The 15,467-nt window shown below is 39.4% G+C and overlaps 1 protein-coding gene across 1 annotated transcript in view; it reads left to right on the forward strand.

Annotated features, from left to right (window-relative positions):
* usp43b (ubiquitin specific peptidase 43b) overlaps window positions 1–15,467 on the forward strand; it is a 98,479-nt gene that overhangs the window by 59,497 nt on the left and 23,515 nt on the right. Inside the window, exons 5-7 of the mRNA XM_017459662.3 lie at window positions 596–731; window positions 3,153–3,297; window positions 8,787–8,955. Of these exons, the coding sequence (XP_017315151.1) occupies window positions 596–731; window positions 3,153–3,297; window positions 8,787–8,955 (450 nt within the window). The remainder of the gene's footprint in view (window positions 1–595; window positions 732–3,152; window positions 3,298–8,786; window positions 8,956–15,467) is intronic.

Raw genomic sequence — 15,467 nt, forward strand, 5'->3', positions numbered from 1 at the left:
AGTATCTGGTTTGATCCTGTTGTGCAGCACTGACTGCAACTAAACATTTCTGGTGACTGTTGATCAGTCCTGCACTCCTGGGGGCATTTTAGCCCATTCCTCAGTACAGAACAACTTCAACTCTGGGATGATGGTGGGTTTTCTTAATAAACTGCTTGCTTCATGTCTTTTCACAGGATTTTAATTGGATTAAGGTCAGGACCTTGGGGAGCTCCTTGTCTACATTTAGGACTCGTGTGAAAACCTGATGATGTTTTAGGTCATATTTATGCAGAAATATAGAAACTTTCAAGCACCACAAGTTACATGCTTCATGGGTGTATTCTTGGCTAAAGTCAATCCGTTGTCAGGATCAAAAGGTCAGAGGATCAAGGCCAATTCAAAATGCACGTGAATAATGATTCAATTATTTAGATATTGCAAATAAAACAATGTAATTTGTGTATAATTAATGCTGAATGTATTGATTTATTCATTCAATTGTTGACATGACCTTTTATGATTACTATATCATTATAATCATTGTATTACTTTGTGTGTGTGTGTGTGTGTGTGTGTGTGTGTGTGTGTGTGTGTGTGTGTGTGTGTGATTTAGGCCAGTGTGTGTAACTCTGGTGTTCAGCACTAAAGGGCAGAGGTACTTAAGAGTGGGACTGGCTGTGCCTTTATTCGGTTCTCTGGCCTGTCTGCGCAGAATGGTGGCAGATGAGGGAAAGATTTCCCCCGACCAAGTGAGTGCGCACACACACACACATTATTCTCATTTACTTTTATTGGCCTTGTATGGGTTAAATTGAGTTCAACTTTTAAAAAATGTCATTACTCCAGAGAACATCCAGTGCTTTGCTCTACACTGAAAAGAACAGGCTGTAGTTACAGATAAATCAGGCTTTATATGTACATGTACAAGCCCACCAAGCTTACTTGGACAAACCCCCATGTGCCCCCAAAGAAACCTACACATACATGACGTCAACGCCATATTCAATATGCCTTTAATGCTTTCATGAGTGAATTATGAAATCCTGATAAGAATTTTTTTTCTGAGTTTTTACTGTTCTTTGAGCATAAAAAATAATTTTACCTTCATTTTACTTTTACATACATTTTTCAAAAAACTATTGAAGTGTCCACTCCAGTGGACTTCATGCTTTCAAACGAAGAATTAATGTAGCGCTGCAACTACTAATCGATAATAATCAATTATGAAAATCTTTGACGATGAATCTCATTATCAATTAGTCAGTCTGCAGCACGGGGTACATTTACTACGTTATTTCTGTTCTGAAAACACGCATCGGAGAGTAAATACTAAAGTTGTGTCCCAAACGACATACTACTCAACTGTCTAGTGTATGAACTTTAGATAATATTGTCTCAAGTGAAACACTAGCGTTTTTTAACTAACCGGGAGTATAAGCCGCTTCCCAGTCGATGGCACATGACATCATACGCACACAATGCAACACTGCTAGCTTTAGCAGATACCCAGAGTCAACATCAATATATTTTTTGTTAACTGTTTGTTAGCGTTGCCGTTTAAGCCCAACACGACCTCCGTCACCATCAGACGGAGGCGTAATCGTCAAGTGACGGCGGAAAAAATGTGTGTGACCTCCAAGTCCTCTAAGGCAAGGGAGCATTTTATATTAAATGCCGTGGAGAAGATTGTAACCTGCAAACTTTACAAAGCGGAGTTTGTGTAGCACGGAAGCATGACAGTGATGCACGAGCACAAACTTGCTCCACTGTATGCAAGGGGTTGAGGATACTGGTGTGAGTTCTTAAAAGGTTTAGTTTAATTTAAGTTTATTGTGATTATACACTGTATTTGTACTTGCAGTGTAACTTCTGTCCTGTATTAAAACGGAAGCGCTCTATTAGTAGCGAGGCCGCGTTGCTCCTCACTCGCGGTGTAGATGCGGTGAAAAAGAGTGGGAGTGCAAGTAAGATCTGTATCGTCTAATTAAAACGGTACGATGAAAGTAAACAAGAATGAAAAAATATGCCTAAAGCAGTGAGTTAACCTTCTCGGGCCTCCCACCCTGCCTGGCACCAGGACAGCTTCCCTGCTTGTCCCCCACTGTCAGGTATTTTCCCCCTTTGCGCTGAGTGTCGGAGCGCTCAGCACACTTAAGCTGCCCGTAGCACGACAGCGCACTTCTGGGTTGGCGTGACTTTGTTTACATGTGTGATTTGTTTTGGTTTCTGTCCTGTCTCCACCCCTCTTTTGTGATTTGGTTGTTTCCCTTATGTGTCATCGTTGTCCATAGCTGTTTCTGTTTCCCCCTTTGATTCATTTGTCTGTCTATACCCTTGTGTTTCTGCATTACGTCGCGAAGTATTGTTTTTAGTGTTTGCCGCCTGAGCCATACCGAGCCTCTGTGTTTATTGTTCTGGTTATTTTCGAGTCTGTGTCAATGACCAAAGAATGAACTGTCTGGCCAAGCAAGGGAGCAAGCATTAATGCGTACAGCACTCTAAGCTGAAAATCCGAAAATCCAACACCAAAAGTTCCCGTCTCTCTCTCTCTGTCCAAAAAAAGTGTCTATTCCTCCATGAGTTTTTATACCTCAGTCTCTAAAAATGTAGAGGAACAACTCATTTGCATTCAGAATCCCTGTCTCTGAGGTCGATGCACTGAGAGCACTTGCGTGTGAAGGATATGTTGAGAATGCAGACATGTACAGTGCGAACCGCACAACGTACATCGTGGCCGAGTTCCAGCTTCCTCCACCGCTCTCTGTCCTCCTTCCTCTCCTGCTATTCCGCTCTCTTCTTTTGTTTATTGTTCAAGTGTGCCAACTGTGCCACTGCCTCCGATATTGAAGTGAGAAATCATTCAATTTATTTCAGTTCATTAGCACTTGCTGTAGCAGCTGGGTACAACAATTGAAACAATATGGAGGCTGAAGTTTAGTCATTATTGATAGTGCTTTTTACAGAGCTCAAATGAATGAGCATTAGATTTAGTAGCTCCACTAATGTCTCATATAAGCAGGAATTAGCAGGCGATTTAAAAATATTTGCTACGGCCATCAGTTAAAAGTGGTTCAAGTTTGTCACACTCAAATACTTTTTTTGGATCTAGTCTTTTAGAGTAAAAAGCACTGTTACTAATATATCTGCTCTGTCTCTTTCTTGTCCTCCAGGTGATTTTGACTGAAATTTACACAACTGGTTTCCAGCGCTCTTTTTTTGATGATGATGACTTGACCAGCATCGCAGAAAATGACGTCATTTATGCCTTCCAAGCTCCGCCGCTTTACATCCGGGGAGGATCCACTAGAATATCAGGTAACCACAAAAATATTATCTAACACTACTTTTCTTAACCCAAAGGTAGTATCTGCCAAATATCTCCCCAAGCCACAGATGTTCTGGCATTCTGCCATCAACCTATCCACTTATTGTCAATGAACATAGGTTACATAAATTCTCTAGACTCTAATCTAATCTAAAGCACAATATACACTCTCGGATATAAAAGTACTTTTTCTTTCCATTGGGCTGGTACCGTCAAGGGTACATCATTTGTACTTTTAGTGTGCATATTTTACCTGGGACGGTGTACGTTGTGTATCATTTAATTAGCTTTTACACGAAAGCTTTAAAGGTAGTGACTCAATTATGTACCTTAAATTATTTTTAAGGTATACTATAAGCACAGTTCCAGGTTACATATACATATCAAAGGTAGAAAAGCCTAGTACAGATTCAACAAGACAAAATGAAGATACAGTTGTGCTCGTAAGTTTACATACACCATGAACAATCCGCAAAAGTTAATAATATTTAAAAATAATAATAAGAGGGATCATAAAGAATTTGTTTTTTATTTAGTACTGCCTTGAATAATCGAGTTCACATAACATGTTTACATATAGTCCACAAGACACAGTAATAACTGAATTTACACAAATGAACCAGTTGAAAAGTTTTACGTACGCTTGATTCTTAATACCGTGTGTTGTTAAGTGGATGATCAACGACTTTATTTTTGTCATAGTTGTTCATGAGTCCCTTGTTTGTCCTGAGTAGATAAACTGCCCACTGTTGTTTTTCAGAATTTTCATTATTATTAATAATACTTTATAATTTAACACTGTAAATTATTTTTACAGTATTATTGACTGTATTATTTAGTCTTCGGGGAAATGTGTAAATATCTTGTGTAGGTTGTATGTGAAGGGCAGTACTACATGAAAAATATAAGATCATTAAACCAAAAATGAATAACAATTTACACCGATCATCCTGTTCAAAAGCATCAGTGAATGTTTGCACCTTTTATAATAGTGTATGAGTCCCACAATTTTGTATATATCTTAATATAAACATAATAATTTATTTTCCTAGATGATTGTATGGGCAATGGTGAACATTTATCTGCGCTGATGGAATGCTAGTAAAAGTGTTTATTATAAAAACTGCATTATAAGAACATTATTGCTTTTCTAGGCTTTGAAGGTTATACAGGTACACGGTTGACGTTAATATAATGACAGAAACGAGTGTGATCTCAGCACTTACCGACGGCTTGTAGGTCACGCGCATGCCATTGCTGCAGACAGCCTTCCCTGTTTTGGTGTGGAATAAAAGCAATCAGTATCATTCATGTCATTTAATATTTTAGAAACCCCTGTTTAACCTCTGAGTCTTCGACTACATAAAGTTCTCATGTGTAAAACTGAAAGGTATGTGGCATAAATGTGACAGCAGTATGAAGTATTCTGACACTTTCCAGGCTGGCGTAGAAACTGGCTTTGAAGCACATTGCGCATTTGATCTGTCCAGATCACATAATGGTGATGATGTGACCAAATACACATGACCATGTCACACACTGTAAAAAATCTTGATTAAAATATTTATAATCTCATAAGTAGAACTCACTTTAGTTAAGAGCTAGAGAAAAAATGCAGAAATCTGTATTCGTGACATTATAAGAAGTTTTCATTAAAAAAATGAAACTCACTATTTCTGTCTGTGTGCCAACAATAAGCTTTGACAGAAGTTTTTTTTTTATTATAAATGTTTACATATGTTTATATTATATTGTTTGTAAAAGTTTTATATCGTGAAGGGCTTAGGCAGGTTTTCTGTAGGCCTATGAACTGCATATGAACTGTCCTTAACATTCAACACAATTAATAACTGATGCCTGTAGGAATATTGGAATGGATTTCATGAAGGGCTTATGTAGGTCTGTATGAGTGCTGCCTTTAAGTAAAGTGTTATAAGAAGTGCAATTTTATATGTATTTTAGTGGAATTAGTGGATTTTCATCAGCACTGCCTGTATCACCGTCCCCACACTCCACTTGTCCCTGTAGTGTATGTGACGGCATATTCTTTCTGTTTTACACAAACGTTACACAAACACGCTGAAGTCAGGACCGATCTGTGTTTTTCTCTACTGTCTGCACCACACAAATTACAGCTTGTTTTGAACAGACCCACACATACACACAAACAAAGACGTCCTTCTCGTCTGTGTTTGTGCTATTCACAAGTGCTGCGCTTCACTGAAAGACAAACACAGTACACGTGGTGTTGGTGAAGGGGCTTAACACTTGCTGAAAGGCCCCCATAATTAAAGCGGGCTCCACTGTATTTACATGCCCGTCTGAACCTGTGACACATGTTTACGAGGAAGAGACAGACACAAGAAGGCTGGAAGATGGAGTCAGGGAAGGAAGACAGTATTCTAAGTGTACCGAGTGTGGTTATTCTTAGTCTGTTCCAACTTCAAGACTCTGGTGGTCTGAAAGCTGCTCCTGTAATATTATTTAGCTCAGTGTGTGAAGCCAGCTTGGGTTTTGGGATTGTCCTTTGGTCATTTCTTTGTGGACGTAAGACAAAGGATAGCCCTACGGAGGGGGTGAGGTGTTTAATTAAAGATCTGACAGTTTGGGCTCATGCTGACACTCAGCTCAGAGGAGCTCTCAGGCAGCTGTGAAGGGATTTAGATTGATGCTCAGTGTTAGTCACTGAAAGAAAGGGCGAGATGATAAAGATGATGCACCTTGAACTTGTCCATTGATCCTTTGATGTCATTTCATTAGAGTTGTAAGGTAATTAATATCATTCATTATGAGGTGTTAGATGCAGATAACATGATTAGATTGGAGGAAAGTGTGTAGCCTATCTATAATTCAGGTTCTTTTTCAACCACATACACACACTGCACAAGTCTTACTGCACAGCAATATCTTCTGGACTGTACTCATTTACCACACAGGACTGGTTGTTCTCTCTTAATGAAGTCATTTTTAGAGCCCTGTGCTGCCTTTGATGCAAATCATAATTGCAGTGGAACAATTTGTTGAAAGTTGAAGTTCAGACAATAAGACAAAAATGCAGCTTGTCATGTTACAGAGAAAACCTCCTGCAACTTCTTATTCTATGATTGAAAAAAGTTACAGCTTTACTTCTAGCTGTTGCAAAGCACTGACACTGGAGACTCCTTCCAAAAAGGCTCAATAAATACACTATATGGCTCAATGTATATGGACTCCTGACCATCACATGTATATGTGGACCTTCCTCAAACAAGGTTTGAAGCACACAGTTATATAGGATGTCATTGTGTGCTATAGCATTAAGAATTTCCTTTTACTGGAACTAAGAGGCCCAGACATGTTCCAGCATGACAGTGCCCCTGTGCACAATGCGAGCTCCATGAAGACATGGTTTGCCATGGTTGGTGTGGAAGAACTCAAGTGGCCTGAACAGAGCTCTGACCTCAACACCACTGAACACCTTTGGGATGAACTGGAACACTGACTACGTGCAAGGGGCAATGTCTCTCCCCTCATCTGAAGGGAGGGTCCCATGCTTTTCTAGGAGAGAGCTATCTTCATCCCAGCCACTTCACATTTTAAAACATTCATGTGTGCATGTCAAAGGTCCAGTCTGAATGCTGCCAAGACAATACGTCATCTGCAAACAACAGCCGTTCCCTCTATTGGACATCTCTCCAACCTTGGCTGCATCCTGAGACAAGACACGCCCTTGATGGTGTCTGATACCTTAAATGATTTTGAATGAATGCCAAAAATTTGGACACAACTCTCACTGTACTCGTACATACACTGTATTGCACAAACCCAGGTACTCCTGCAGTAACTCCTGCAAATCATAATATGCTTTCTCCAAATCCAAAAAAATGCAACAACAAAATAGTTGAATATTGTCTCAAAGTACTGACCCATGTATTGACTGTATTGTTTTGCCCTTGTTGTGTTTTACTGGAACTGTGATTTGCACCTGGTTAGTATCTTACATTGTTGCAGTATTTCCATTTTATGTAGTCATATTTAAACAGCTCCTTTATTATCTTTAATGTGAAGGCACCATCCATCAGGAACCATCCTATCATCCCACAGTATTTGTGAGTATGAATGATATGACAATAAAAATATGATGGGATAAAGTGTATCTAGGTGCATGCATACCATGAAAGATGAATGAACGGCATTCATTTTGATTTCAGGTCTGTCGTGTGGCAGAAATGGACCAAAACTTGTTCTGGCAACAGAGTGACCTGATTTAAAGCTATCGGAGCACTCTATAGTAACATATAAGGAGATCTTCCTGGGTTTATTTTTTATGAATGTGCTTCACCACTCACTACATAAAATCAGTCCAAAATAGCTTGGAAGTTATTCATGCAGAAGACCGTGCATGATGTACCAAAGGAAAGCCATAGCTCAATTGTAGCGTTGTAGATTGTGAATAAATATAGAGTGCCACTTATTTCCCCTCGGTAAAAGAAAATGAATGACCTTGGTGTTTGGTGTTAAGTTTGTGTGAGGAATGTGATCGACTCTGCCATTCATGCAAGTTTTCCTCTGAGGAGAACCGAACGAGGGTTTTACTATCATGAGAAGGTGGTGCATTCTATGGCGGTATGAATATTCTGGAGATGTCGTGAAATATACACTATGTTGTTTTATATATATTGAAACTGGACAGATGAAGATTGGGAAAATGTAGTCTTTTCCAGATTTGGTGAGCTTGTGCACACTGTATGCTCAGATTCCTGTTCTTGGATGGCAAGAGTAGAACCAGATGTGGTCTTCTGTTGTTTTAGCTTCAGTGTTCAAAATTTGGTGCATTCTGAGATGCTTTTCTGTTCACCGTGGTTGTAAAAAGTGTTTATTTGAGTTCCCGTTGCCTTCCTGTCAGCTCAGACCAGTCTGGCCATTCTCCTCTAACCTCTTCAGGCACCATTCTGTGTAAACTCTATAGGCTGTCGTGCATGAAAGTGTTCTAGTGGAGGAAAGTATCAGTAGTTGCTTCTGCTAATGATCACTAGAATGCAAGGAGCTTGAAATATTATGATTCACTGACATTCTGGGATTAATTCTTTCTTCCCATTTTAGAGCACCATTACTCTTCAGTTCTATGTGTACCATTGTTGCATTTTATTTAATGCTACTTGTATTGGTGTAGTTCTTTATTGTCTCCTCGGTTTTGTTTTTCGAATTCAAGGCTCTTAAAAATGAGACAAATAGTCTCCAAAGGAGACTGTGTAATAAATATAATAAATGCATTCTTTCTTCTAGATAAATCTGCTGTTCTATGCTTACCGAAATTTAAGGTTCCTCCTAAGCAAACTTTACTCTAGGCAGCAAGAATATTCTCGGCGTTATTAAATAGACATTTCACACTTTTTGTGAATAATGAGCGCAGATGACAAGTCTCAAATGGGTCAGTTAACAGGCGAAGTCTTGAGATGTCCTGTACTAACTCTAATGTTTCTGCTCTTCCCTTTCTCAGGCTACCACCACAGTCTCCCTTCTTCACCGTACTCGTCGTCTGGGCCCGAGGCTCAGAGACTGGCTGCATCCGGGGCACTCTCCTCCGAGTTCCTCAACCATGGAGGCGGAACAGCAAAGATTCTAATGCTGGTGTGTAACGCAGCTGGAGCAGGCCAACAAGCTGTGAGGTGATGCCTATAGAACTACCTTACACTATTTAGGTCCTAATTTACTGTATGCTCTATAAAATATGAACAACGTGATGATACCTGGAAGGATCTGTCGAGGACTGAGTCTTTCACAAGAGCAAAATACATCTGTTATTTTGTGTGTTTAAAATATGCAATTTGAGGCATTTCTACCTGTATTACGAGCACAAATTCAAGGCAGTGTTAATGTGAATTACCAAATCTATCACTTCAGAAAGAGAGATTGCACTCACAAATCAATACTACTATTACTCAAGTATTAAGTTTGCGTTTAAAATCTGAATCTCATCAGTATTGCAGGAGAGGCCTGTAGGTCCTTTGGTGTTGTCCTTGACTCTTTTGTGGCTTGCTGGATGAGTCGTTGCTGTGCTCTTGGAGGAATTTTGGAAGGTCGGACACTTCCAGGAAGGTTCATTACTGTGCCGAGTTTTTCCATTTGGAGATAATGGCACTCACTGTGGTTCTTTGGAGTCCCAGAGCCTTTGAAATAGCTTTGTAACCCTTCCCAGATGTATTTCAATCATCATCTTCCCTATCATTTCTGGAATTTCATAAATGTATATAGTGAGTTACTGGGTAAGACCTTTTAACAAACTTCATGCTGTCGAAAAAGTTCCTTTTAAGTGTTCATTTGATTGAACAGGGTTTGCAGTAATCAGGCCTGGTTGCGTCTAGTCCAGCTGAACTATAATGAATGCAGTTTCATAGATTTGGGAAATTAGTAACTACGGGGGCAAAAACATTTTCTCACAGGATCAGTTGGTATTGGATAACTTTTTTTGCGTCAATAAATAACTATCATTTAAATCTGTATTTTATGTTTACTCAGGTTGCCTTTGTTTTCTTAGATTTTTATTTTAGTTTCTGAAACAATTTAATATGACATCTACACAAAAACAGAGGAAATCAAATACTTCTTCACAGTACTGTATTATATAGATCTAATCCTGACTGTAGAAACTCAGTAATAATATGAAGTGACACATTGCCTGACGTAACAGCTGTGAAAACCCCCTGCCCTCAGGCAAAAAAAAAGAATATGGATTGACAGACTTTTGTCCCAGTTTCACTGTCAGCTCTTGAGGGCTTTCAGATAAAGTTGACATGGAAACGTGATCCATCAGATAGCCTTTAGTCAGTGACAGTCAGCTAAAGATCAAGAGTCCCCTATCAGTTCCTTTCTACTTATAGTAACAGTGAAATAAAAAAGACAAGTAGAAAGAAAGAGTGAGATCAGGGTAGGGGACAGTGTTCATATAAGCCACTTTTCCACCGAAATTACCCGGAACAATTAATCCCAGGAACTTTTTTCAAGGGATCATTTGGTTCCACCAGACCTTTGTTGTCTGCGTTTCCATAACGGTCTAAAGTACCGTAAAGATTAGGCAAATTAGTCCGGTGACGTACGACTGTGCGTGACAAGCCCTCAGCGAGGATGTGAAGCCTCAAAGTATGCTACAATCAAACTGATTATTGATGCAGTGTAAGCTGATTTTAATAATGTAATCATGTAAAATGTTTGCTCAGCTCATAAAAACACATAGCAGGTTCTGATTGGAGTGCAAACCTGTGAACAGTATCAAACGAGTTTGCTGCAACTAAACCGGTGGTGTAGTGGTTAGGATTCGGCGCTGTCGCGGCGCTGTCGCCGGTCACGGAATCAAATTTATTTATTTTTTATCTTTGGATAAAGGTTTGTGTTTTAAAAGCGGACAGTCTATTTTCTGAAATCTGATAATGACACTGCAGCAACAACAAGCGTGGAGGAGATTCAAACTGTGCTGCTGTTGATTGTGATGTATTGCTTTGCTAAAATGAAAAAGATCATTGAGAAAATGCTGGAAAAGTGATGAGCGGTGGTAGTAAAGTGAATTCCGAACGCTGGTTATGCCAGACTTAAAGCAAAAGGATTTGATCACCTATCGCTGAGACGAACGTGCCCACGAGCTTCTCTCTCCACTGTTTTCCTGTGTGAACAACGCCCACCGCACTTAACCCACTCGATATTTTTAACTATACTTTTTGCATTTTCAGTTTTTAAAAATGCTGGTTGAAAAAAAAAAATGCTGCGTGCACTCAACCAATCAGCATGTTCCGTGCCCAAGTCCCACCCCACAAAGTTCTTCTCTTTTGAAAAAGTACCACCTCCGGAGTAGGGACTTTGCAAGGGCTAAATATTTTACCCGGTACTTCATTAAACCCTGGTCACCGAGTACCTCCAAAAGTCCCTAGTTCCTGGGGAAAGTTCCTTTGGTGGAAAAGCAGCATAAGTGTACATTTGTGGAGATACTACCACTTCAAGTGGTCCTTTCATGCCATTTATCTACTAACACCTTTCAGTCTGTGACGAGAAAATCATGACATAAAGATATGGAAAAAAACAAAGAACTGACAGATCTTACGAGCATCAGTAAGAATGAAAAAAATCAAATAGATTCATGTATAATGAAGGAACAGAAGACGGTAGTTAGCCAGCTTGCATAAGTCATATTTACAACCAAAAAAACCCACGATCTGTAAAAAGTATGTGTTAAGTCTTTCTGTGAGTCTAAAGATGAGGTCACTGGCACTGATATAAATGCATTAATGCTAAAAACTTGTTATAATGTGCTCCAGGATCATTCAAGTAGGTTAATAGCTTACCGTTTATGATTTTGGCTCTTTTCCCAGAGTACTACTTAAAGGAAAAGTCCTCCCTGAAACAAATGAGATATACTTGCATTTTTATAACATTTATAAACATTTGTGATGTACATAATGAGTCTGGTGCTAATTTGTTGGTTATTTTTGCATCGTTGTCGTTTTTCTTTTCTTTCATTATTCCTGTTCGAGGTTAGAGGTCGTCCCTGATGTCACAGATGGACATTACAAGTGCGGTTGCAAAGGTGTTGAATAGGAGAAAATGTTTGCGTGATCTCAGACATCAGTGATAACAGCGAGGTTTTGCTGTTAGCTCCAGAAACAAAAGAGCAAGAGCTTCTGTTCTCACTCATCATGTTCCAGCGATATTCAATGGGACGTTAATGAGAAATCCAGCGTAGGAACAGTGGAGACGACGAAATGTAGACGCCAATTTTCACAATGCAGGGCAGCTGTAAGAGACAGGCACACTGAGTTAAGGGACATATCGGGCAACCAACTTGGCTTGACTAGTTTGTGATCTACAAGATGTCAAGTGCGATAGCTTTGCTGTGAAGACATCAATATTAGTATTCTGTATTTAAGCCAGATTATACAGACGAGGACAGACTCGAGGATTAACATTCAGTTTACTAAGGCTGCAGCTCATCACACAAACAGTTTCCAAATTAACCATTGTCTCTGTCTCTGTGTATGTGTGTGTGTGTGTGTGTTGTGCCCAGAAAGCTATGCAATTCTATTTTGCTTCCTTGTGTTAAATGGCAGCCCCCCCCCCCCCCCATCCCCCCACACTGCTACATTAGTCTTACAACAGGGGAGAGGAGAAACACTGACGGTAACAAACGACCCGTCACCTGTTCGAAGCGCTGTGGTTAGAAACCTCTGCTGTAGGGTATGGAACATGACAAGGTCACTGTGTGAGAAATAAGTTTCTGTTTAGATATGGCAGGATTATTGGCTGTTATGGAAATCAGTCAGGTCCTTCAACACGCTCCCTCCCTGACTTCCTGTTCCAGCTGGAAACACGTCAACATACAGAATCAAATAACGGCTCTGAAGTTATTTCATGGGCGCTTTAAGGAGAAGGACAGGAGCTGATTTGATTGGATTATTTCCTATACACACATAACCACAATTCTTAATAATGTATTCAAACCCAATATGTATTAATATGTATGTATTAAAAATGACCCATTTTCTGCCTTGCTTTTGCTTGTGCTACGATTACAAAAATACAGCCCATAATTTGATGGAGTAGTTCTTCCACAAAAGCCTTAAAATTATCTTGTTTTATTACACATGTTGTCAAAAAGAAAGAAGGTCTATAAAAATGGAAGAAGAAAAAAACTGCCAAATATAGGCTTGTGCAATATTGATTTTTCCCTGCTTGTGATTTAAAAAAAAAAAAAAAAAAGTCACAGTTAACAATTTAACTGTCCAGAACCAAAACAAGCATTTCCACCATTTTAAAGAGAGCAGGAGAGGGCATAGTAATATTACTAGCTGTGTAGGAACTGCTTGCTGGCAGTGGCAACCACGAAAACTCATTAACAGACCTGTTTAATCTTTTTTAGGTCAAAAGTTTCACCTTTTTCTTCCCTTTTGGTTGAAAATGGTTGACCATTTTCGACTAAAATTATTTTGTACATTATATTTCCACATAAATATAATTAATTCATGTTAACCAGTGTTAATGTTTTTTTATTGTTAGCTAAGTCAAACATACAGCAATCGATTTTATTCCACATTAATAAACTCGATTTTATTCCACATTAACGAACTCGATTTTATTCCACATTAACAAACTCGATTTTATTCCACATTAACAAACTCGATTTTATTCCACATTAACAAACTCGATTTTATTCCACATTAACAAACTCGATTTTAATCCACATTAACAAACTCGATTTTATTCCACATTAACAAACTCGATTTTATTCCACATTAACAAACTCGATTTTATTCCACATTAATGAGCAAGAATGTCCAATGAATCTAGACCAGAGCATGTGAGATGAGAAGAATGTGGGCGGGGTTTCCAGGTGGTGTCAGTTAATATCAGAGAGTTCAAAACACCTGTGAAAATCATTCCAGATTCACATGTCTATGAACTCATCTCTGGTGTTTGTTTGTTTGTTTGTTTGTTTGTTTGTTTGTTTGTTTTTTAAAGGCAGGTCAGATAATATGATCAGAGTAAAAGTCATTGGACATTGTGGCAGCGTAAAATCATTTTCAGACAATCGAATCGTTATACTGCACAAGCCTACCCAGTTAGTTCAAATGTATCCCAGTTGGCACCTGGCAAAACTGGCTTTACTGCTCCTAGTAAAACAATTTACACCTGATTTGTTGGAGGCAGACAAAACCACAAAAATGGCTGCCAATATTTGACCACTGAGGCGCAGTTCTTGGTTTGTGATCAACCTCAGTACTCATTTCTCAAGCCATTTTTGTGCTAACCTCCCACATCTACAGTATATATGATGTTCAGAAATACACCTTGTCTGTTGCCTTGTACACAGTGCTTTAAGTACAATGCAGTGCTTTGAACAAAACAGCAGTTTTGTTCATAACACACAGTTTTCCACGCAGAACATAAGCTAAGAGTCTAACTGCTGAAAGTAGGACCACACACTGTAATACACCAGGCCGAGTGTATGCATAGAACTAAATACCTTCTAACAGAAAAAAGTGCAATAGACCGTTACAAATCAAAAGACAATCAACATCACAGATATCGTCAGGTGATGTTTAGAAGAACTGACAGTTTTTAAGTTTTAGAAAGTGATCTTCTATTCCATCTGTCCTCTCCCTTTTTCCACCTCACTCCTTCTCTCGCCCCTTGAAATCGCACAGCATGAGAACGCGTCAGAGAGGGCTTTCTTTCAAAATCAGTGGAGAACAAGACGGAGGGAGGGGAAAGGAGTCAGAAGAGTTTATGGTTTGTTTTAGTCCATGACAGCGGGAAGTCGCTGTGACTATTACGCCAGCGTGAAATTACCCAGCCTTTTTCCCATTCCTTTCAGACAGCCTTGCTGTGCTCAGCCAGGAACCCTTTTTCATACATTTCCTCTTTCAGGCAAACTGTATCGCAAGCTTTTTCAGCCTGAAAATGATTCAGCAACTGCCACCTTGATTCCTCGGCGGTTCTTAAACATCATTATGAGATTCGCTAAACTTGAGGCTTCTAAATGCTTGGCACTCAGGATGGAGGTTTCAGATCTTTGAGAATTTGCCTGGGAACACTCGCTGTTTCCCAACTTTAGAGCGCTACCAAAGAGTAAGATAAATTATTAAATAAATAGACAGGTCAGTCCTGGGGAAATCTCTGTTGTACCTAGGGCCAAGAATCAAGTCAAGTGGGTTTTTATTGTCATTCCTCTATATAGCTTGTATACATTGGAATGAAATGTCTTTCTCCAGGACCATGGTGCAACAGAGAACAGAACACAAGACTACATAAAGTGCAAATACATAACAGTGTGAGATGAGTGCAAGACAATAAATACACGGAACTTGGATGTAAACTGTAAACTATTGTGAAATGTACCGGCAAAAGTATATTAGCAATATTGGCAGAAAAATGAGTTCCATAATATAAATGTGACTGATGCAGCTATGTAAAGTGCGGTGTGCAGTGATACTGAGTCTTACTGGGTTAGGTGTTTGACTAGACCAGGTGAGTATTAGGAGGAAGCAGGGTGATGAGTAATCTGACTGCCTCAGGGAAGAAACTGTTGCGGAGTCGGCTGGTGGTGGCACAGATGCTCATCTTCCAGATGGCAGGAGGATGAAGAGTCCATGAGAGGGGTTCGACGGGTCGTCCGCATTCCTGGTGGTTTCGCGGA

Source organism: Ictalurus punctatus, chromosome 2, assembly GCF_001660625.3.
Source record: "Ictalurus punctatus breed USDA103 chromosome 2, Coco_2.0, whole genome shotgun sequence".
NCBI lineage: Eukaryota > Metazoa > Chordata > Actinopteri > Siluriformes > Ictaluridae > Ictalurus > Ictalurus punctatus.